Source organism: Colius striatus, chromosome Z (assembly GCF_028858725.1).
Source record: "Colius striatus isolate bColStr4 chromosome Z, bColStr4.1.hap1, whole genome shotgun sequence".
Classification (NCBI taxonomy): Eukaryota; Metazoa; Chordata; class Aves; order Coliiformes; family Coliidae; genus Colius; species Colius striatus.
Window position 1 is genome coordinate 53,577,588 of NC_084790.1, and position 23,454 is coordinate 53,601,041.

The window sequence follows — 23,454 nt, forward strand, 5'->3', positions numbered from 1 at the left end:
GGAACCCACACATCAAAGGACACCACCTGCAGACTTGTCTTTCCTGAACAGCTCTGCATGAGCGGCCAGGGAAAGCATTTGGTGAGTTTACCTCATGAGGAATTAAGCTACCTGGGATACATTGAGGCAGGATGCACCAACACCTCTGCTTGCACTGTGAACTCTTCTCGTTCTCCTTCTGCAGGGATTGTCTTAGTTGTGACCATTAAACCTGGAGTGCCTCAATCAGCAAATGATATTGACAGAGTGGGCAGTACCCCAGAAGTCAGTACTGTTGATGCCATGCTGGATCTGATCAGGTGAGGTTTGCTTTCATAGTTGCCATACCTTGGCTGCAGAAGTCTGAACAAATAAACTTGTATTATGTAATAAGCCAGAAATGCTTTCTAATGTTGTTTGGATGCATGAGGAGAAAATAACTTGTATTCCAACAGGTTAGATGTTTTAGAGTATATTCGAAGCAGTTTGTTAAAAAAAGTTGTCTTCACACCATCGACTTTGGTTAATAAACCAAGGACAACAAAGATTTCCTGCTTTGAAGAAATTGATGTGCCAAATTCACCTCTTACCAAAAAAAAAAAAAAAATCCCAAAACAAAACAGAAAGGACTGAATGGTTGGCAGGTTACTGACTAGCAGCTTCTCTGTCGTCCAGCATAGACAAACATCCAAAATTGCAGTGTTAGTTTTCCCTCTCAAGGCAGAAGGCAGAGTAACAGGTACAGTATACAAAGGTTTCTTAGGGTTGCACAGTTCAACAAGTTTACTGCATCACCAGTGTCTGAGACAACCTTATAATAACTCTTCCTCCATCAGCATCCTGAAAAACTATAAGATACTTCAAATGTCTAGAAGAAAACTCATAGAAAAGTCTGTAGAAGTCTTCAACGGGTTTTCAGAACTAATGTGTTTAAGGGATCAGAAAAAAAAAAACCTCACAAAAAAAAGGGATGCATGTCTGATAGTGGTGCAGTAGTCCTCTCAAAAATGATTCTGTGGATTATTTTTTTTCTCCAGCTGTAATTAGTTTATGTTCTGTATCACTATTCCTGAGTGCTGTTTTCTTTTTGTAGAATTTTTACTTAATCTGTTTTGTAAGTATCAACTGCCACAGATCTAAAATTTACTTTATCAGCACTTGTTATTTCAGAAGGTGTGACTGGCCTTTGCAGATGCAACTCCAGATAGGCAGTTCTTTTGTATTCATAAATTAGACACATGTATATATACATATATGTGTATATCTGCCTCGAAAAAGTCACTGTCCTATTTAATGGCAAATGACTCTGTCATCTGGGACAACTCTGCCCCAGCACAGGTCAAGCTAGAGCTCTTTGAGAATAACTCCATTTCTCTGAGGTTTGTGTGTGAGTTAACAGTCCTCAACCCCAAATCCCCATGTCCAACAATCCATAGCTTTTCCCAGCCACTGTCCTCTCCTGCCTATGCATGACCAGAACAGCAGCTCCTTGGATCACTCATCTCATTCCTCTTGGTCACTTGCTCAGGAATAAATGAAGGGAACTGTTCGACCGGCTGCATTACAAAGTCTTTTTGCAACCTGTTACCAGTAACTTCTACGTGAACATTTCCACACATATTCTTAGGGCTATTGTAGTTCCATGCATAAAAAACTCTTCCTACAGTAAGAAGTGGTGTGAATTGTAGTACAGAGTGGTTTGGGGTTTTGTTACAGTTTGTAGCTCACCTTCTTGTGAACAATTTAAGACTATAAATGAGGAGTTTGGGATATTATTTTTTAAAGGAATTGTAATTAATTTTCCTATTTCTTTATATTTATTGGATTTAAGACCCAAATCCTGAAAGTCTTGTAAAGATAAAGGAAAATCCCAGGCTTATACAAGCTACTCTTGCCTTTGAAGAAATTTTTGTTTAAAAACTTGAAAAATAAAAGCAAGAATTTGTGAAAGAAGGAAGATAAAAGACTTATGCTTAAATATATAAACTGACTTCTTCCATACTGACTGACTATTCATTAAATACCTAATGAATGCTTTTTTCTGCAATCTGAAGTTGGCATTTGGAAAGGAGGCACACCACTGCTAGTTTACCAACATAAATGTCAAATAGTGAAAAATAACTCTGAAAATTCAACAGTAGGAAAACAGTCAACTGATCACTGAGAGTCCTGAACCCTTAATTTCTTTGGACTTCATATCTGAAGGTGCTACATACAGTGCTTTCTGGATTGTTTTCTGGGTAAAAGAACACAAGCTGATATGTTTTTCAAGTAGCAGATTTTATCCTTTTGTTTATGTAAACAACTTAGTGTGCTACCATGTTGAAATACCTCTATTTTTTTTTAACAGGAATATGTTCCCAGAAAACCTTGTCCAGGCCTGTTTTCAACAGGTAAGTCAGAATGTTCATCTTTGCTACTATACTCTCCATCGTTAACTACAAAGTTTTCTTCTTTCATGTTGCCAGAAACTATGTGTGGTAATAGTTCTGAGAAGTCCAAGTGTATCTTAATATCCCATTAAAAACCTTTTTTTTAAGGCATCTTGGTTTAATTTTCATTGTGATAAACAGTATTCTCGGCTATTAAGTCCTTGATTGTCCCTTGCAAAAAGACACTGTTTAGTTTCTGGGTGCAGAAACCGAGCAGTACATAAAAGAAGATTTGTCCTTCTGGGACATATAGAACTAGAAGAACCATGCCATGAGGATCTATTTCCTTGTTCTTGAAAACCCTCATTGTCTGATGAAGTCTGCATAACTTAGCCTCCACCCAGATATGACTCACATCTAGTGTCCATTGCCAGACCTGATGATCCATCCTAAGGAAAAGGCAGCCAATTGGTGGACTCTATTTGATACATCTTTCAGAAAAAGCAGAATCGGTGCAGTACAATTTTATAACAGCACCACTTAGCTTATGGTTTTTAATCTCCTGGACAGTCTGCGGATGGGGTCAAATCTTAATACTTGGTTTGCTATATCAATGTAACAATTATGATCTAGACTTGAAAAACCTATAAAAGAAATTAATCACTCCCTTGGTACTCAGAGGAAGTAGACAATGGTGGAGGAGGCATCACCAGCCACTGTCCTGGATCTCACTGTCAAGCAGCAGCTCCAGCCCAAGTTCCACCTCAGGACTTGTAACTGCTTGGCTTTATGGACACTGGCCTGGGGGCTGTTACGCTTCCCTCTTCTATGGGGAGGTTATCAACAGTGGGCTGACCTGGGACTTTTGAGGCCAGTAAGAAGGGGAGTGGTCAGCCGGGCATCCAGGAATCGTGAGGCCAGGAGGGAGGGGAAAGAGAAACCTGGTTTATCTACTAGGTGCACAGGACCTTCAGGGTCTGGTAATAAGGGGAAAAGGGACTAGAAAGTGACCAGCTCAGCCACAGAGAATGACTGTGTGTCTTATACAATGATGTTAGCTATGCCAACTGCATTACCAGGGGTCTGGTGTTCAGATGCATCTGCTCTGCAGACCTCTCCTGGGCTAGTTGTCAGCAATTCTCTCCAGACTGTCCCTGCAAAAAGTCCCCTTGCCATTGCCAGGATCTGTATTTCATCTCCCACAAGGCTGCACCAGGTCCACAGGGTACCCAAGAGCCTGGAGAGCAGAACTTGTAGCATATTCTCTGTGAATCACTTGTTTGATCTAGAGCATCTAAAGTACAGAACTGTGATGGGGATATAACGTGTTTGGCTATGTGTACTAGCTTCATGTCAGATTGGTTCTTTTCCCTTATTTTTACTGGACAAAGGCTATGTCTTTGTCCATTCTTCAGTTTCCTCATGTTTCTAAATAAGTTACTCTATTGTTCTAAAAACTTTTCCAGTATAAAACCAAACGTGAAAAAGTTGAAGCTACAACTGGTGTGGATAAAAATAGCTCCACAGTTACAGAAGAACCTGTAACAACTGCCACAACAACTGAGGCTTCAGAGGTGAGGTCTTTATTGTTGTATGCCTTCATAATAAATTAAGTGGGGAGAAGGAACACAGACTTAGTTTGGATGATGTGGTTAGGAATTGAGAAAAGGAAAAAAATGGCACAGATAGATTTTAGCAGAAATAAGTGAATGCAAGAGGTGATTATGAGGCTCTTAAAGTAGGTTTAAGAACACCAAAGAATTCCCCTGGTAATTAAGCATTCCACAGATAATAAGTGGTATGAGAAAATAATCTATTCATATACTCCATTAAATATGTATGCTAGTAATTGTCAATTTCCTGAGAAAGTAAAGAGAACAGTCAACTGTGGAATGGCTAGATGTATCAGCATAAAAATGTTTAAGCAGCTATGAGATAATGAGGAATGTTTTTTCCTTTTTTAAAGCAAAGCAAAACAATGGAGGGTATTTGCTAATTAATAGTTTCTTACTCTGAAAAAAAAGTGTAAAGAGACAAAAGTGAAGAACTTTAGCAACTGTCTCATTAGTGCTGTGCAAAGCTTATGGGTGGTGTTGATTACTGTAAAGCTTAGACACAGCAGAGTAGAGGGAGAAAGGAATTCAATAGAGTACGAACCCAGAAGTATGAACAGTACCAAATCAATATGCATTTTATCATACTCCTTACAAATTTCATCTCCTACTGATGTGAGCATGGGAATATAAGCTATATAGAAAAGCATGAATTAAATCCTGAAGCAGGATGTGGGGAAGAATTGCACCCTTTCCTGTATGTGTTCATAGTGCACAAAACCAGCCATCTGTGTGAATACCTATCTGTTTAGTAGGATTTTTAAGTTATATGCATCCAGTTCTGCTATAAGTGAGACAATTTCACTGATATCAGCTGAAAAATAGATTTTAAGCTTGAGACAAAATGGGACGCTGTTGTCTCAGTTCTTACACAATGGACTGTTTATCCTAAATCCAGACATGAGGGTAAACCTTCAAATTGCTGAGAAGTAACCACAAGCAGGGAGGTTGGACTAGATGATCTCTAGAGGTCTCTTCCAACCCCTATCATTCATCATCTTTGCTTTGTTCCCCACAGTAGGAAGTAAGTCTTGAGTATATTGAAGGCATGACTGTGGATATGTAGACCTTGCCATTCATTGTGCCAGAAGTTTACAGAAAGTGCAACATAAATTAAGGGGTGGTTTATCCCCTGCAAGAGTTTGTTCAAAAAAATACAAAGCTTTCAAAGACAATTTACTTCTACTTTCATTCCTGAACTTGCCCACTTGGCTGTGCCAGAAAGGGAATGGAGTGAGAGAGGATGAGCTCAGAGTCTTTTCAAAGAAAGTTATAGCTGTGTTTTTCATTTTATAGCTCTTTAATGTTAATTCAGTGTTTTCAGATAGCAACATTTTTTTTTCTCCTGAATCTAATCTATAGAACAAAACCCAAGAATACAAAATCGTGGGCGTGTATTCCGATGGCATCAATGTGCTGGGGTTGATCGTCTTTTGTCTTGTTTTTGGAGTGGTTATTGGGAAAATGGGAGAGAAAGGACAAGTGCTGGTGGATTTTTTCAACGCTCTGAATGAAGCTACGATGAGAATAGTTCAGATAATTATGTGGTAAGTCCAATGCCATACTGGCATTTTCTAACAAGTGGATTTTGTCATTGAAGAGATAGGAGCAGAATCATACACCATGCTTGCTTTTGTGTAGTGTTTTACAGCAAATAACTTTAAAAGAAAGGCTGATAAAAAGTTCCCTGTCTATGAGCTCAAGTTGAGGATGGCAACAGAGCTTCCACTTACTGTATACTAAAGAAGTAATCCAATTGGTACAAAATAAACTAGAGGTTTTTAGACGTTGTTAATAAAGTTTATATTAAAACAGTACATCTGCACTAGCCATTTGAGGACTGTAGAAGCCTTACCACCCAAATCTCCTTCTCACTTTTGAACACAATCCCCTCATAGCCATTACGTCCATGGGATAGCTGTCCTGTAAGCTAAGTTCCTTTGGAACTATAAATTAATATACAAACCACAGCACAGAGCAAAATCCAAATGGTATGCAAAATGCAATTGAGCATTATTTACCTTCTACTACATTCTCATAGTATTGTATCACAGTATTCTCAGACAGAAGTTTTGAAACGTAGCAACTCATCTGACAGTGGTTGAACTTTGCACCTTTTGTCCATACAGATCACAATTACAAGATCAGGGTTGCAAGCACACACAATCCTTTCCAGAGTTTGGTCCTACTTGTAGAGTGCCTTGTGCCATTTACCGCAACATCCTTCTTGTCTCCACATGTTTCACACAAAGAGTAGCTTATCAATATGGCGCTCCAATGAATTTTTGTTCCATCCCAGCACGCTGAGATACTTGTAAAATAGTAACCCCATCCAGGTTTAGTTGCATGCTTCTTACTGCCTTTAAAGAAACGTAAATTAGTTTCTGTGTGAGACAACTGGTTCTGTCCCCAGCCCGGTTAACGGCTCCATGAAGCAGTCTGCCTCAATCTGCAGCAAATTACCACCAAAGACACTTGAGAGTTTGCACATGCCACAAATACAGGATCCTACCCATAAGCTGCCTATCCATTGTCTCGCATGTGCCTGACCTTGTGGCTGGAGGCTCCCTCTGTCTTTACAGATGTGGGAAATATTGTCTTGAACAAGGTAGGGCTTAATGCTGGCAATGTTCTGCTTTCACCAAGTTCAGGGCTCGGGAACTAAGAGTCCCTGCTTTGCACAGGGACAAGGTACTGCTTTATTTGTGAGACAGCACACACATTTTATACATTTGTAATTTATATTTTTACCATTTTATATATCCACAAATTAAAAAAAATATTTACACCAGTCAAAGCTTTAAAGTGGCAACTTGTCTCTGTGACAGCCTGCTCTTTGGTACAAAAAGGAATGCAGTGGAGCTAATGGGAGCGTAAGTCATGACTTTAGCATTGAATTTTCTGTAGGCAGCAGCCCATGCAGCCATTCATGTGTGCAAGGCATGGCCTTGTGTTAGTTTGCTGGGAAATGGAGATCCCTTCATCAAGCAACACACTAATGACTCTGCTATCCTAACATATTAAAATCACTCTTAGTCTGTATAGGTGGCCCACATATAGCCTTCAGTGCTGCAAGGCAGCTGCTATAAGCACAGGAAACTTTTCCCATCTCTGTGTCATTGCAGAATGCACAGATACAAGTCTCAGCCCTGCAGACTTCCACCTCCAAGTAAGCTTATGGCTATGCACAAACATTTGCTGCACTAGGGTGAAGCCCCTGTCCCTTCCCAACTTCCGCGTATTTTGTAACACCGGGTCATGCAGTATTTGTTAGGCTATGCATTGGGTTATGTTTTATTTTCTAGCTTTCATTCATCACCTCTATTGTAGTCTTGCTGTAAGTGAGTGAAGTCGGTTGTATAATAGAATATACTAAAAAATCTTCCATCTGTTATAAAAAACCTATATTGTGCAAGCAATTATGCAGTGGTAAACACACAATATTTCTCAGAATGCATTTTCGATTGTTTTCTTGTTGCTTTCTAGGTATATGCCAGTTGGTATCGTGTTTTTAATTGCTGGAAAGATAATAGAAGTTGAGGACTGGGAAATCTTCCGTAAACTGGGTCTTTATATGGCTACTGTACTAAGTGGGTATGTAATTTCTTAAAGACAAAATTGTGTACAGTTTTTATAGCTCAGTTGATTACAACTCAGTTATCCAAAACACCCAGCCTCTTCTAGGTCAGAGACAAAAATTCCTGTCAGTGTTTTGAATGCACATTTTGCTGAATGGGTGGTTTGTTTTAAAAGTCACTACCTTGCATTTTAAAAAAACAAATAAAGCAAATGCTCTTCTTGTATTTGTAGTTTCATCTCACCTTGATGCTAAATCAAGTAATATCATTATATTTTTGAGAGTAGTAATGCTTCTGATAGATACCATATTAAGTTGGAAAAGGGTGAGCTGGCGAATTATGGCTGATTGGGGTTGCCGGCCTGTTGAAAATACATGCACACATGGATTCAGTTGGGAACCTCCACTGGACCTGTAAGCCCAAGGTATACCAGCATAAGCCCAACCCCACTGCCCAAAAGAATTACATAGTAAGTTTAGTGCACACTACATGATACCAAAGAAGAAACTGATCCCATCACACCTCAGTGCTGAGCAGGCAGCTGACTGAGAGAAGCCCTGAGGACTGCACTGTTCGTTAGTTAGTCTTTCAAGGCAAAGGTAGCTGGTGAAGCTGCAGAAGCAGCAGTTGCTATCTGAATAACTTAGGCAAGCATCAAAACATTTTTTCCTAGTATTTTTCTAAACCATTGGTTTTGTAGAACAGTCGGGAGTGGAGGAGGTTATACCTTGCAGATGAACCTTAAAGGGAGCAAGTTAATTGCTCCAAGTGATACCGGTTATAATAATAGATCATTATATATCTCTGAAGACTATCCTGCAAAGAACCTTTTTTGATAGATAAATGGATATTAAAGTCCCAAGAAGATAAATGCATTTAAATTTCCATTTCCAATTCAGTGAAGCATAACTGCTAGGCTATCTTGGTTCATTGCCTTAGCATCCACCCCTATATTTCCTTCACCATACTAAGGATGTATTCATGTTTTGTCTAGAGGCTAGAACTAAAATTGTTCAAGAGCTTCCTTCTCCCCACTTTATGCATAGAATCATAGAATGGTAGGGGTTGTAAGGGACCTTTAGAGATCATCTAGTCCAACCCCCTTGCAGAAGCAGATCAACCTTGATCAGGTTATATAGGAACATGTCCAGGCAGGTCTTGAAGATCTCCAAGGAAGGAGACTCCACAACCCCTCTGGGCAGCCTGTGCCAGGGCACCCTCACCCTCACAGTGAAATAGGGTTTTTTTATATTTAAGTGGAACTTTTTGTGTTCCAGCTGCATCCCATTACCCCTTGTCCTGTTGCTAGCTGCTATAGAAAAAAGGGATGTCCCAACCTCCTGACACCCACTCTTTACATATTTGTAAATATTAATAAGATCCAAGAATAGCATAGGCATGCTATTATTCATATGTCTTCAAATGTCTTTCCTACGCTTTTTGATAACCAAGCAGAGAGAAGGGTAACATAGTAGTCTTAAATGCAAACTTCTCTATAGATAGTCAAGAAGGATCTCTCTTTTTTTCATTAATCTTTGCTAAATAATCATACTTAATTCAAAGTTGTTATTCTGTGTTATGCGTAAACCCCTATCTTTGGACTAGCTGTTCAAAAATCATTTGAGATTACTTTCTAAGTAAAAATTACAGCTCCAGAAATAGTACTGAATCACGACTTTTTCAAAATGTTACAGAGATGACTACAAGATAAGTTTGTGTGATGCAAATGCAAGGGAGGTTGTAAGTGTCCACTTAAACTTGGAAAATAAATCAAATTTTTAAAGGATGAAAAAAAATTCTATTTACCAAGGTGTAAATCAAGATACTAGTGTTTTCTATATAAATTATGAGACCATGACCACAAGTTACGTAGAAGTGATTTATAGATTGACACTGTATCACTTCCAGAGGTTTTCTGTTTTATGAGCTGCAGTTAACTCGGAAGTGTATGTTGGAGGGATTATTACTGCCCTTTGACTTCGGTTTTAGATCAGATAGCAAGTTTTACAGTTTTGGATCTGGTAGGAAGTTTTATGACTGTTTACCTATTAAAGGTTACTATTTGTACTGTGACAAGCTATGTCTTCCTTAAGATGTTTGTGAAGACACAGTGTCTTCTCCAGAGCACTTTGATTCCAAAGGAGACTAGCAGCACATACAGTCTCCCATTTTGCTAGTAACCATGGGTTTGACAGGCAACAATTTTAAGTGGTTTCCCAGGTGCCATCAGAAAGATGGTATATAGTGAGGGTGCTCACCTTTACATCCTTGGACCAAAAAGATCTCTCTTCCACCAAAATCCCTTGCACATGCTGTGGTTTTCCCTGATGGGTGCTAGAGTATATCTCTGCAGCATTTCTGTCTCTTATGGGATGGCCTACAGCAGGTGATGTTTAAGGTGTTGTGTAGAAGGGCTATCAGCAGCACGTTGTCTTCAAAACCGACCATCAGGGAGAGCATGTTCTAATCAGATCACAGGAGCAAAGATGACAATATACAGCACAAGGCTATAGGTGTCAGGGAAAAGGGGCTTGTTCTGCATTTTGCAGAGTGCACGTTTCCCCCACCTCTCAGCAAACAGAAGTTGTGCTCTATCTTTGTTCTGATTTCTTAAACACTGTTGTTCCTTCATCTGTTTTGATTTTCATCCTTATTTGTTTTACCTGGTCTGTTTGCAGTGTGTTCTGTTCATCAGCATCTTCTGTAGATCTAGGTGAACCTGCTTCTGCAGGGGTGTTGGACTAGATGATCTTTAAAGGTCCCTTCCAACCCCTACCATTCTAAAAAAAAAAAAAAAAACAAAACAACCCAAAAACAACAAGCAAACAGAATCCCCAAACAAACAAAGAAAAAAACCCAGAATCGTATAATCACAGAATGGTTTGCATCAGAAGGGACCTTAAAGACCACCTAGATTCTTCCTGTCTTAAAATTGAATGCCAATAGAATTTCTCTTTTAAATTACTGATTATGACTTTTGGTATAAAAAAAATTCTGCTGCTTGCTATGAGTTGCATTTCATGGATGAAAATAAGTAATACTTTGAATTCATTTCATGAAAATCAGTAGAAGCAAAATGGATATGCAGAAATACTTTATTTTGGATAATGCTGTGTTCACACTGCCACAAAAAATGTGCAGATCTGATTTTTTCAAAATAACTCTTCAGAAGTCAATATACTTCTAGACATAGATATACTTGAAATGTTTAATGCTCTCATCAACATTTTGTCAAGACACCCATTGGCACCCATACCACTTTATGTTTTTTTACTATATGTTCTGCAGAATTCAGTTTGTTGTTAGGCACAATTGTGTATAAACTGTTAGGTTTCTTTCTACAGTTCTTTACAAAAATTTATCAGTACATGTTGTGTGCTGTTGTTTACATTCCAGTAAATCATTTGTTCATATACAGAATGAAAACTTTCATTGCTTTTAAAAAAAATATTTTTTCCAAGCAAACAAAGAAGTTTCTCGGGTGATGTTTGATGCTGTTGTGGATTTCTGTGTTGTAGCTACTGCTCTCTTAATTGCCTGATTTTTGGCAGAACAAATAGTACGGTCATTTATCGCTATCTTTATCAGCTGCTCTGAAATCAAAGTACTATTACAACACAGCAATTTTCACAGAACATCTTGTCAGGATGGAATAAATATCACAAGGTCATGTATGACAACAGTTCTGGGCTTTAGGTTTCCAGGCTCTGATATTTCTTTTCAGAAGAACCCAACGTTGCTATAATTGCAACCTTGGAAGATGGGAAATATTTCACAGACCCTTCATTTATGTTTTCTTTCAAATACATTAACATCAGGCTGCTCACCTCTAATATTGTTGCCCATGAAGCTCTTTATTCATATGGATTCAGGATTAATGTGCTCAAAATTGAATGATGAATTTGTCCCTGAGACCTATGCAAACATCCAGGCAAATACACCTGAGCAGCTGAAGTCAAGAGGACAATTTCATCTTTGCCATGTGGTCACCATTTAAAAAAAAAAAATAATAGTTTCAAAAGACAGTATTTCAGCATCTTACAAAATTAAAGATGGTGAGACAATATATATCTCCTTTGTACCGTCTGAAATACCTCACTCCATTTTGATTGTACACCTAGGCTTATACAGTGGATTTTTCTTATAGGATCGTGTTTTGAGTTTCTGCAGAAAAAAAGTAAACTGTATCTGTCCTTGGCTGGTAACTATGTGTACTTTTAATTCCAAAATGTGTTCTATGATAAAGACAGATTAGCTTAGAAAAATCATTTGGTTTGTAGTAGCCTGCATTGTAACGATTTGGCAGGAGAGAGGAGTGTTTTAGCATTATTTTTCAAACCTCTCCCTGCATATCAGTTTAAATATTTTTTTGTTACTTTTCTCATCTTCATCTGTTTAAAATTATTTCCAATATATTAGCTAATTCCTGTTCTACTTTGGAAAGAAAGTCAATTAATAATACCTTTCTCTCTCTTCCAGAAGAAAATGTAGAACAGTATTAGTCTGCATTTTTTTTTTTTTTTACAATGGTATTATCTCTAAATTTTGAACATAGGTATCACTCAAATCACCTTTAGTGTTTCATAAGTGTACTTGAGGATAGAACTAGGTAACAATTATCATGGTCTCATTAAAACAAGGCAATGAGATTGTTGACGGATCCACACTCGCGAAAAACATATCTACACAGGAATGCAGATAAGCCAGGCACTTCTTTATTATGCAGCGCTAGGAAAACGCGGCGGGGGGGGGGGGGGGGGGGGGGGGGGGCATATCTCCTCCATGCGTGCTTCATTGTTAGTTAACATTTTCAGGGGTTTTATACAGCTCAAACAAAAGAATCGCATTTGCCAACACAAGCACGCAGAAAATGTCCATCTATCAGTTTAGCCCTTCACCTTGATTGGTTCCCAACAAACACAAAATTTCCAAAATCACAGTGATTGGTCAAAAAAAAGATATCAGTCTTTTGTTTTAGTAACAACTAAGGTGACAGCCAAGGTAACCTAACAAATACATTTACCAGGGTCTTGTAGTTAAGGTAACAGCTAAGGTAACCTAACAAATACATTTACCAGGGTCTTGTAGTTAAGGTAACAGCTAAGGTAACCTAACAAATACATTTACCAGGGTCTGGTGGCTAAGGTAACAGGTCCCCATCAGGTGTGGTATGTAACTCTTGCAGTTTGATCCTTATGTGATTCAAATTAATACTTACTTAATCAATAGGTGTTTGAGTTATTTGCAGGTGCTTAGCTAATTGATTGAACTATTACTAGGTGATGAACAAGTGCTTAACAAGTGCTTGACTACTTATTGTGATGATAAGTTGTTAACTAAAATAATTGAGTATCTGCAAAAGATGGATCTATTTGTTTAAACAATCTGTTTTATTTTGCAGTCTCGCAATCCATTCCACTATAGTTCTTCCACTGATCTACTTAGTAATAGTAAGGAAAAATCCTTTTCGGTTTGCTATGGGGATGGCTCAGGCACTTCTGACAGCCCTCATGATTTCTTCCAGGTAAATAAAAGAAGCGTCTATTTTTTGTAATGTCCTTAGGTAGTAATTGCATTGTTTGTGCTCTGATTTAATTGCTACCTCATTACATACCCTGGATAATTTTCAGTGGAGGTTGAATTATTAGTTGCATCATTTATTTCTGCTATACCCAAAAAGGCACTATAGATGCACAGGCCTTACTCCAGACACATGTCTGCCCCTCCCAGGAGCAGACAGGCCTTTGCCGTTCAGTTCATTAGTCACAGACTTGCTGGAGTTTGAGCTGTTGTGCTGTTTCTGTGATCAGATGCATCATGATGATTTTACCATTTAATTTTGAGGATAATTCTTCCCATACTTAGAAGAGATAACAAAAGTTACTTTGCTTTTTTTTCATGGTGCAACCTTTCTGCCTGCCTTAGATCTCCACTCGATTCTTAGAGCAGATCAGGTTCTGAGGAAAAGGAAAGATAAAAGAAATAGTCTCTGCTGTTACCTGCACTTACTTTGTGTGTTTATCTGTGTGCCAGTTCAGCAACATTGCCCGTCACTTTCCGCTGTGCAGAAGAAAAAAACTTGATTGACAAAAGAATTACGAGGTTTGTTCTTCCAGTGGGAGCTACCATCAACATGGACGGCACAGCTCTTTATGAAGCAGTAGCGGCTGTATTTATTGCACAGCTGAATGACTTAGAGCTGGATATTGGCCAAATAGTTACTATTAGGTAAGACTAAAGCCATCACCAGCATTTTGTTGGAGGTAATTCTTTTTTAATGAATAGTGCGTTAACTTTGTACACCACAGGAAAGTTGAAACTGTCATGCACAGCACAGAAAGTAACAGAAACGCTGGCATTGTTTCATCCCAGGCCTTGCCTGTGCCACCTGTGGAGGGGGTGAGATGGGACAGGACATGAAGCTGGTATACTGCTTCATTCTGGAAAACAGCATTATTCTTCCTCTGCAAACACTTGCAAACTCAACTTGTCCTCTGCCTCTGATGTGTCCAGTGTGCTTGTTGGTTGTACGTTGCCTGTTATTCTGCAGTGTAACTATAGCAGTAGCTATTTATGACTCGTCCCGTAAACTTGTCACCAGACTTTGAGTAGATGCTGTTGAAGAAGAAAACTGCAATATTTGGACATCTTTCTTACAGTGAAATAAGCCTATTTGTGCCAGAAAATAAGAGTTTCTGTGAGCCACATGTATTCTGAATGCCTTTTCTGTGTTTTATTTGGGATGCAGTGTCACGGCTACAGCAGCCAGCATTGGTGCTGCAGGTGTCCCCCAGGCTGGCCTTGTCACCATGGTGATTGTACTGAGCGCTGTTGGCCTGCCTGCTGAAGATGTTACTCTGATCATTGCAGTTGACTGGCTTCTGTAAGTTTGAGGCACTTGATATTTAATTATTTTGCCTTCATTTATTGCTTGCATCAGATGTGTGGGAACATTCAGGTCTGAGAAGGAGAGCCACAAAATCATTGAGGACTGTTGCAGGAATTGGACAAAGATTCTTCTTATGGCCAGGCTTGTTCAATATAGAATTGAACAGCCCTACTGCGTGGGATGGCAGTGAATAACCTCACATCCAGAGGTGTCAGCAACCTTAAAGTAGTAGCCACAGCATTAACTAATCATGAGCATAATGCTTGGGAAAGACAAATCTGACAGTACTAAGGAGTGCCTCTGGAGTGTCAGTGGCCACCATATTATGTTAAAATCATACACTATTCATAAAAATAAAATTCAGCCACAAGCAGAACATCTCACCTGATTTCTGCAAACCATGTAAAACCTCTGTACTGATGAAGAGGCATAACATGAACCAAGCAAAGTTGGTGCTGGACTCCACATGCAGATACATGGCTGGCTGTACATAGGTCTGTGCTGACAGCATCACTTTGCCAGGGCTGTTCTTCTGGGCTTTTTAAAGACCCAGCCTCTTGGTCAACAAGCACACACATGTAAATTCGGAAAGCATTCCTTTTGCCTGATCCCAACCATTTAACCTCAGAGCACATCAAACTCCCTCAGTTCTGTTAAGCAACTCTTTCTGGAGAGTCTTTTTGTGAGAATTCTTTTCTATTCAACCTACACTGAGACATTTTTCTGCTATTTTTGCAAAAGCAAAGAACCACAGAGTGTATTCTGGAGTTCAGAAGGACATCAGCACTCAGTTTTATCCCATGATTCAGTGGGAAAGAGAAACAAGATTCACAAGTTAAGGAGCATAACTTAACTTTGTAATACATTTATTTTGCCTCCTAAACTTTGCAAGCTTTAGTGCTCAGACCAGGGTCATGTTCACCAGCAGTAACTCTGCATGGATATTTCACCGCTGTCAATGCAGAGATCTTAATAACTTCATAGTCTCTGTGTGTTATCTTCATAGGCTTATATTCACACTCAAGGTAAATGCATTCCTGTTTCTCCCCTACTCTTTTCAATCATTTTCTTGAGGATTTCTGGCAGCAACCTGTGTATTTCATAGAGATAGAGACAGATATATATAATTTATTTTATTATATAACTCTAATTTTGCAAGCTGTAGAGAGAAATGACAGTCTCCAGAAAACCAGGGCTATTGAATAGATCCAAGAATCGATTCAATTCCTATGTAAGCACAATCTCACAAAACAGCTCTAGCCACAAGAACATTCTCCCCATCAATTGTCTGCAACAGAGTCTAATAGGGCTGTTTGCTGTACTCCACAATAATTCAGTTTTCTCCAGCCCTCCTCTTTTCCCAATGGACAGTTTTGTTAAGGATGATGAAGATTAGTACAAACTGCTGTCTCCCAGGAGGTGTCTAAAGAAGAGTGTAAGAACAGAACAAACGTATTTTCAGTCTTTAAGTACTTTCCTAGACTCCTGCCAATTGCAGGTTACAGAGTTCCTGAGTGGGAGGTGGTTTTTGTTTTAACAGTTCTTGGTAGACCTTCTTCCAGTAATGCCTCATTGCTATTGGGACCCATACAAACTTTTAGATTTCCTCAAGTCCCATGGAGAGGAATTCCATGACCTAACAGTATATTGCACAGAGACATATTTAAATGTGTTTGTCTTAAACTACATCCTAATAATTTTATTTAGTGCCTTCTATTTCTTTTGTGAGAGTGAGAGAGAGAGAGAGAAAAAAAAGAACAGTAACTCCCTATTTCTCATAGTAATCATAATTTTATGGATCTGATCTTGTCTCCACATTGAAAGTCCATAGTTTATGTGATTCTTAGGCACACACAAACACATAGAAGCTACCTGTTCTGTCCTTAATCAAAGAATTCAGACTGTTTCTGATTTAGATATTTTTCAGATTAAGGTGTCTTGATATGTAAAGCAAATTAAAGATTAATTGCATGTACCAGGGATCATTGCTAATGTGTTTTGCACCTGAGCAGATGGAATGCACATCATGATGCCATGTAGATTATTAACGCTTTTCTCTTTTGTACTTATTGCCTAAAATGTATTATTTTGCAACCTGGTAGTAGTGGCTCATTAACAGTCCTCTAGTTAATTTTGAACTTAACAAGGTTTTATTACATAGACTTGGGGAGCACTTCCAGATTTTTAATGGAGAATGGAAAAATTTTGAGAGTAGAATAGAAATAATGTGAAAGATGAGTTTTCAGTGCTGTTGATGTCCTCACTTGTCACCCTGATCCTACCAGAATTGTACTTTACCCCTTCTTTACCTACAATGTATTTCTGTTCCACATGAAGGTTACATGGGCACCTTTTAGCACTGGAGTTCAACTGTAGTGGAAGGATAACTATATGAGACAACGCCAATTCACTTCACTATTGTTTTTGCAATCATTTCTATTTGTGGATATATCCACCTCATCTTCTCTGCATAGACAGAGCAATTCATTCTGCCACAAAGCCCTTGCAGTGCTAGTGTAGCTGCAGAGAAAATCAGGGAAGCATAACCTTCTAATGTCCCTACATTAGTTCCACACCAATTTCCATACTTTGCTATACTGCAAGTTTTTGTTGCTCCTCTGCAAAGTAGTGGCAGCTTTTTAAGGCCTACAAGTCACATTTCTATTGAGAGAAAAAACAGCAGGACAGAAGTATCATGCTCCTTTAAGTGACTTTTTTAATACAACTTTTTGCTCCAACCTGTTAACAATGACAAACTAACAGAAGATAGCCTTTCTCATTTCCAGGGTTGTGGCCAGAATACTGAAGATACTGGGCTAAGCGCTCCTCTGGCTGAGGAAATAACTGTTAAAAAGACAAAACACTCTTCTGCTGCACTCCACAGTCTCTAGTCCCTGCACAAGCAGTCTCTCCACAAAGAGAACCAGCTGTGTAGCATAGTTGAGGGCCTGAGAAGTGATCCCTGCTCTGTTTTGTAAGGCCATGCACAGCAGTGTGATTACTGCACTAACAGACTAGTGACATGATTTGCACACCCCGTACAAAGGTATTTGTCTTGCAAGTGACTCCAAGTTTCTTCAAATACATGTGGGGAAAACACTGTTTCTTGTTCTACGAGATCTTTTTAACTAAAAAGAATTACCCTAAATCTGCAGAGTTTAAAAAAAAAAAAAAGGCTTTGCATTTTCTAGAGTAGCTTACGTACACTGAAAGGATTTTCTAAGTAACTTTACAGAGTGGCTTGTCTGACAATATTTTTATTCCATAGGGATCGATTCCGAACAATGGTGAATGTCTTAGGAGATGCCTTTGGCACAGGGATAGTGGAGAAGCTCTCTAAAAAGGAGCTGGAGCAGATGGATGTCACCTCTGAAGTCAACATAGTCAATCCCTTTGCCTTGGAAACAACAATACTTGATAATGATGAAATGGAGACCAAGAAATCGTACATCAATGGAGGTTTCGCTGTAGATAGATCTGACACCATATCTTTCACACAGACATCTCAGTTCTAAGGCTAGTAGCTTTCAGGTAAAACAGGAGCTCTAAAGGACATGGTCATATGCAATATCTCAAAAAAGCTTAAAGAGTAATTGAGAACAAATTTCATCTCACATGCATTTGATTTAATACACAGACTGTGATTCTCCTTGCCCTCTTCTCATCACCTCTCCCAACAATTATGAACTTCCCACTTTTAGTCCTTGATGATAGGTTGAAGAAAAAGACAGTTGTAAAATACTTTTTTTCTTTTTTTTTAAGAATATATGTACTATTGCTGAGGCTATGAAATGCCTCTTTGGAGTCAGCATGCTTATAAATGAGTATTTTAGCTGGGACAGCCAAACGTGTTTTACTCAGGAGTAGTACAGCATTTCACATCTTACATTACAAAGCACCTGTATGAAGTCCCTTTTAACATCCTTGCCTTCAAAACAGATTGTACTGTACTTGACACCTACTGTAACTTAATCACGTGCCAAAATACTCATTTTTGCAGCTGAGGGGATATCAATTGATTCAGGAAGGAACAGACCAGAAAGGCCTTGTAATAAGTATTTACTGTGAACAGGGTTTTGTTTTTCTTTTATTGTGAAATAGTTGAGCATGGAAGAATTCTGAGCTTATGTAGCTCAGTTTCTCCATGCTTTTCATGTCAATGCCAGCTGCTGAGACTGGCCTTCAGATGTGAAATAAATTGCTGGGGGTTTTCTCTTCTGGCATTTGAAGAGTTTTTGTAAAGTGATACTTGATCAATTTAGGTCCACTTTGATGACCTCCTAGTACATTTCCATCAGAAACAGAAAAAAACTTTGTTTTGTCTGGTTCACCTTTGATACTAACCAAATATTAATCAGCCCAGAAGTAGGCCAAGGTCATAAAGATGACTAGACTATATAGCAATGCATAGTGCAAATTTTAAACCTTCTTTCTTGGAGTATAAAGAGATATAATATCAAGAATGTAGAAGGAATTTTGCACCTTGGTGTAGTTTGAGCATACAACTCTGCAACTGTGCAGTACTAATATGGTGCCAAAATGTCAGCCAAACTGTATCTTATGAAGCATTTCTGGACCCAGAAATTCATGTCTTCAGGTGGCTTGCTATAGGACAAGAGGCACCAAGAACTTCCTCATCAGAAATCTCCATTTTCTAAAACATTTTATGCAAGATTTCCATGGTGCAAAAGTCTCTCTCTCAAGGGAGGAGTTGCTGTAACAAATTTTTTCACCTTTCACATTAAAATCATTATCCATTTTATATGTAAACTGAAATTCACATACGATTCTTTGTAAATAAGCTTGTGGTAAACCTAAAATTGCACTTGTATGCTAAGGAAAAAAAAAAAAACAAACCTTCAACTTCCCCCAGTGTTATATACTCAATTCAGTCCTACACTTTTGTAATTAAATGAACAAGAAGTGTGCCAAAGAGAAATGAGGAAGAAAAGAAGAAAATATTTACTGTGGGTTTTGATAAATAGCACCTTAAATCAACAAAGTCAATGAGACATAATACTGTATTTAAATTAAACATTGTAAACTATTTGGAAGTGTTCATCTAAGTATTGGTATGTTTAAACAAAATAAATAAAACTTTGCTTCTGGGAGGAAAAAAACCCACCAGGTTCCACAGCTAGCCTATAACCTACACTTTGTCGTTTTGCTTTGTTAAGTCACCCTTTTATGAGCATTCCACTATGTAGTCACTCTGTTATGATGTCCTGTGAATAGTGTTCCTAACATGCTCTAAATAAATAATTTCTCTCTACTCTTGTTTTAGTCTACCATCCTCTCCTCACTGTAGACTATTGAGTTCCTTTAGCTATAAGAAAAAAAACCAAAGCCGGTTGATTTTAGGATTTATGTTATCTTCACTAATGACTCAGCTTTAGCTTTGGCAAGAATAAGCCTCTCCCAGTAAAATAAAAGCTTAAGAGCACAGTGATGAGACTGCAAGAAAGCCCTCTTAAGTATGGATTATCTGGCTTGGGAGTATACTATTAAACATACACTAAGCAGGAAAATATTTACTTCTCGTTTATTTATATGGATCAGATTCAACTAAGCAGGGGTTAATGGAGCTGTTTTGCCATCTATTTACCACTGAGACCAAACTAAATACTGAAGATACTGTTAGGTCCAAGGATGTTTATATATGCTTTCTATATATGTGGAAGCAATGTGTCCTCCATAGCCTTCTGGTCTGTAAGTGGAGAGTGGTGAGGAGTCTTCCATCAGAAAAGCAAGTACAGATTTTGGCTCTTTACACCATGCTGCTATGTTCCTGTAGGGTGTCTGGGGATGCAGAAGCAGTCACAGGACTGGAACCTTCATTTTGAATAGCACGTGTGGCTTTAAGTCAAGGGAACCAAGGTCACCCATGCACGTGTTCCTGCTGAAACACAGAGAGACTTGTAGTTGGCTCAACACTGAGAAAAGAAAGTGCCTGTACAGGACCTGAACCTGGGTGGGTATGTCACACTCAGATCAGCTCCACGAGGGTTTAAACTGCATGAAAGTAGTCTTGACACGTGCAGTTCATGTATTCTTTAATCTTCCCTGATAACTAAAATTACTTAGTTTGAGATCTTCAAATACACAACCAGACACTCCCCCAAACTCATGGTTTGATCTCTCCCCTGAGTTAAAGTTTCAGGCTCCATTTGACTGTACAATGTACCTTGGAGTTATCACCCAGCCAAGTGAGTTGCCAAACAATTAAGCATGCACAGCTGTGCAGCTATGGCCAGGTAGTTTTCATGTGCTTTTTTCCATGTTTTCTGCCTGCAGCTTTTCCTTGCCCAGTATCTGGCTGCACTTGGTGGACTGCAGAACACGTGGAATGCAGGATTGCCAGGGCAGAGGAGGCATACCAGGCAAGGAACAGCAATCAAGTCACATCACCTTGATCACCAGACCACTATTGAGTGCTGAAAGTGTGGAAACTGTAATGAGTGAAGTCTCTGACCTGTTTATAAATACTTTTCCTCTGAGTTAGTACCTCTATTAGCTGTTGGGAAAGGCAAAATCTTGAGCAGAACAGATGTTTTTCTAGTCTCATTACTCCTTATAGGATTTATGAAATGTTGCATAGCTGTGACAGTTTCCATTGGCCCAAAAAAACTTATATCATCACCACTATTCAGAAAAGTGTGTGAGAAGGAAGGAGCAGCAGAGAGAGGGTATTAAGTGCTGGCCCTAACCCCTGTTCCCCATCTCCCTGCATTGCTCAAAGTGAGATGGAGGTGCAGAAGTCAGCAATGAAGGAGTGACGTGACTGGAGCACAGCCATGGGTTGCTGTTGTACTGTTTACGAAAGACAGGCCAAAGAAGTGAGTTGCTCTGTATGTGAGAGAGCAATCAGAGTGCATTGAGCTCTGCCTGGGTGGAGATGAGGTTCAAGTTAAATGTTTGTGGGTGAAAATTAAGAGTAGGGATAAGGTACCTAATGCTACTGTAGGAGTTTGTTACAGGCCACCTGGTCAGGAAGTGGATGAGGCTTTCTACAAACAGCTGAGAGCTGCCTCACAGTCACAATCACTGCTCCTCATGGGGGACTTCAACCTCCCTGATATTTGCTGGCAAAGCCACTCGGCCAAGCACACACAGTCCAGGAGGTTCCTACAGATTGTTGACAACAACTTCCTGTCACAAGTGTTCAAGAAATCGATGAGGTGGGGCGTGCTGCTGGACTTTGTGCTAGCAAATAAAGAGGGTCTGGTTGATGATGTGAAGGTTGGAGGCTGCAGTGACCATGAGATGGTAGAGTTCAAGATCCTGTGTGGAAGAAGCAGGACACCAAGCAGGACTGCAGTCCTAGACTTCAGGTGAGCTGACTTTGGCCTGTTCAAAGACCTGCTGCAAGAATTTCATGGGATAAGATCCCAGATGGTAGAAGTGCCCAAGAGATCAATCTGGTCAGTCTTCAAGCACCACTTCCTCCAAGCCCAAGAATGGTCTATACATATATGTAGAAAAGCAGGAAAAGGAGGCAGGAGGCCTGTGTGGATGAAACAAGATCTGCTGGGAGAGCTCAAGGACAAAACAGATATCTATGAGAGGTGGACAAAAGGCCTGGTTTCTTGGGAAGAGTATAGGAATATTGCCAGGGCATGCAGGGATGCAACCAGGAAGGCTAAAGCCCTTCTTGAATTAAACCTGGCCAGGAAAGTTAACAAGAAGGGGATTTTCAGGGACATCAGCAGCAAAAAGAAGATTAGGGGCAATGTGGGCCCGCTGCTGAACACAGAGGGTGGTGACAGAGGATGCAGAGAAGGCTGAACTACTGAACTTTGCTTGGGACTTTACAGACAAGGCCAGCCCTCAGGAAGCCCAGTCCAGAAAGGATAGTAGATGGCCTGGACAACAGAGGATTTGCCCTGGGTGGATGTGGAAGAGGTTAAAGACTTGCTGGACAAGCTTAACAACTCCTAAGTCAATGGGACCTGATGGGATGCATCCAAGAGTGCTGAGGGAGCTGGCTGATGTGATTGCTAAGCTGCTCTCCATGATTTTGAACAATCATGGAGGACAGGTGAGGTGCCTGAGGACTGGAGAAAGGCCAATGTCATGCCAGTCTTCAAAAAGGGCAGGAAGGACAGCCCAGGAAACTACAGGCTGGTCAGCCTCACCTCCATCCCTGGAAAGTGATGGAACAACTCATCCTGAATGTTATCACTGAACATATGAAGGAAAAGATGGTTATCAGAGGGAGTCAACATGGATTCATCAAGGGAAATCCTGTTTGACCTACCTGATAACCTTTTAAGAGGGCATAACTGACTGGCTAGATGAGGGGAGAGCAGTGGATGTCATCTACCTTGACTTCAGCAAGGCTTTTGACACTGTCTCCCACAACATCCTCTTCAGAAAGCTCAGGTAGTGTGGCTTGGAGGAGTGGACAGTGGGGTAGATCGAGAGCTGGCTGGATGACAGAGCCCAGAGGCTGGTGATCAACGGCACAGAATCGAGTTGGAGGCCTATGGCCAGTGGAGTTCCACAGGGATGGGTTCTGGGGCCAGTCTTGTTCAACATCTTCATCAACAACCTGGATGAGGGGACAGAGTGTACCCTCAGCAAGTTGCTGATGACCCCAAACTGGGAGGACTGGCTGATTCCCCAGAAGACTGTGCTGCCATTCAGCGCGATCTCGACTGGCTTGAGAGTTGGGCAGAGAGGAACCTCATGAGGTTCAACAAGGACAAGTGCAGAGTCCTGCATCTGTAGAAGAACAACCCCATGCACCAGTACAGGTTGGGGATTGACCTGCTGGAGAGCAGCTCTGCAGAGAGAGACCTGGGAGTCCTGGTTGATAATAAATTGAACACGAGCCAGCAACGTGCCCTCGTGGCCAAAAAGGCCAATGGCATCCTGGGATGCATCAAGAAGAGTGTGGGCAGCAGGTCAAGGGAGGTTCTGCTCCCATTCTTCTCTGCCCTGGTGAGGCCTCCTCTGGAGTCCTGTGTCCAGTTCTGGGCTCCGCAGCTCGAGAGGGACAAGGAACTTCTGGAGAGAGTCCA

The 23,454-nt window shown here is 39.9% G+C and overlaps 1 protein-coding gene across 1 annotated transcript in view; it reads left to right on the top strand.

Annotated features, from left to right (window-relative positions):
• Positions 1–17,946, top strand: part of SLC1A1 (solute carrier family 1 member 1) — a 50,727-nt gene extending 32,781 nt beyond the window's left edge. The window contains exons 4-12 of the mRNA XM_062017665.1: positions 185–299; positions 2,330–2,372; positions 3,818–3,925; positions 5,327–5,511; positions 7,451–7,558; positions 12,944–13,066; positions 13,576–13,770; positions 14,291–14,425; positions 17,700–17,946. Coding sequence (XP_061873649.1) covers positions 185–299; positions 2,330–2,372; positions 3,818–3,925; positions 5,327–5,511; positions 7,451–7,558; positions 12,944–13,066; positions 13,576–13,770; positions 14,291–14,425; positions 17,700–17,946 — 1,259 coding nt within the window. The remainder of the gene's footprint in view (positions 1–184; positions 300–2,329; positions 2,373–3,817; positions 3,926–5,326; positions 5,512–7,450; positions 7,559–12,943; positions 13,067–13,575; positions 13,771–14,290; positions 14,426–17,699) is intronic.
• Positions 17,947–23,454: the final 5,508 nt, after the last annotated feature.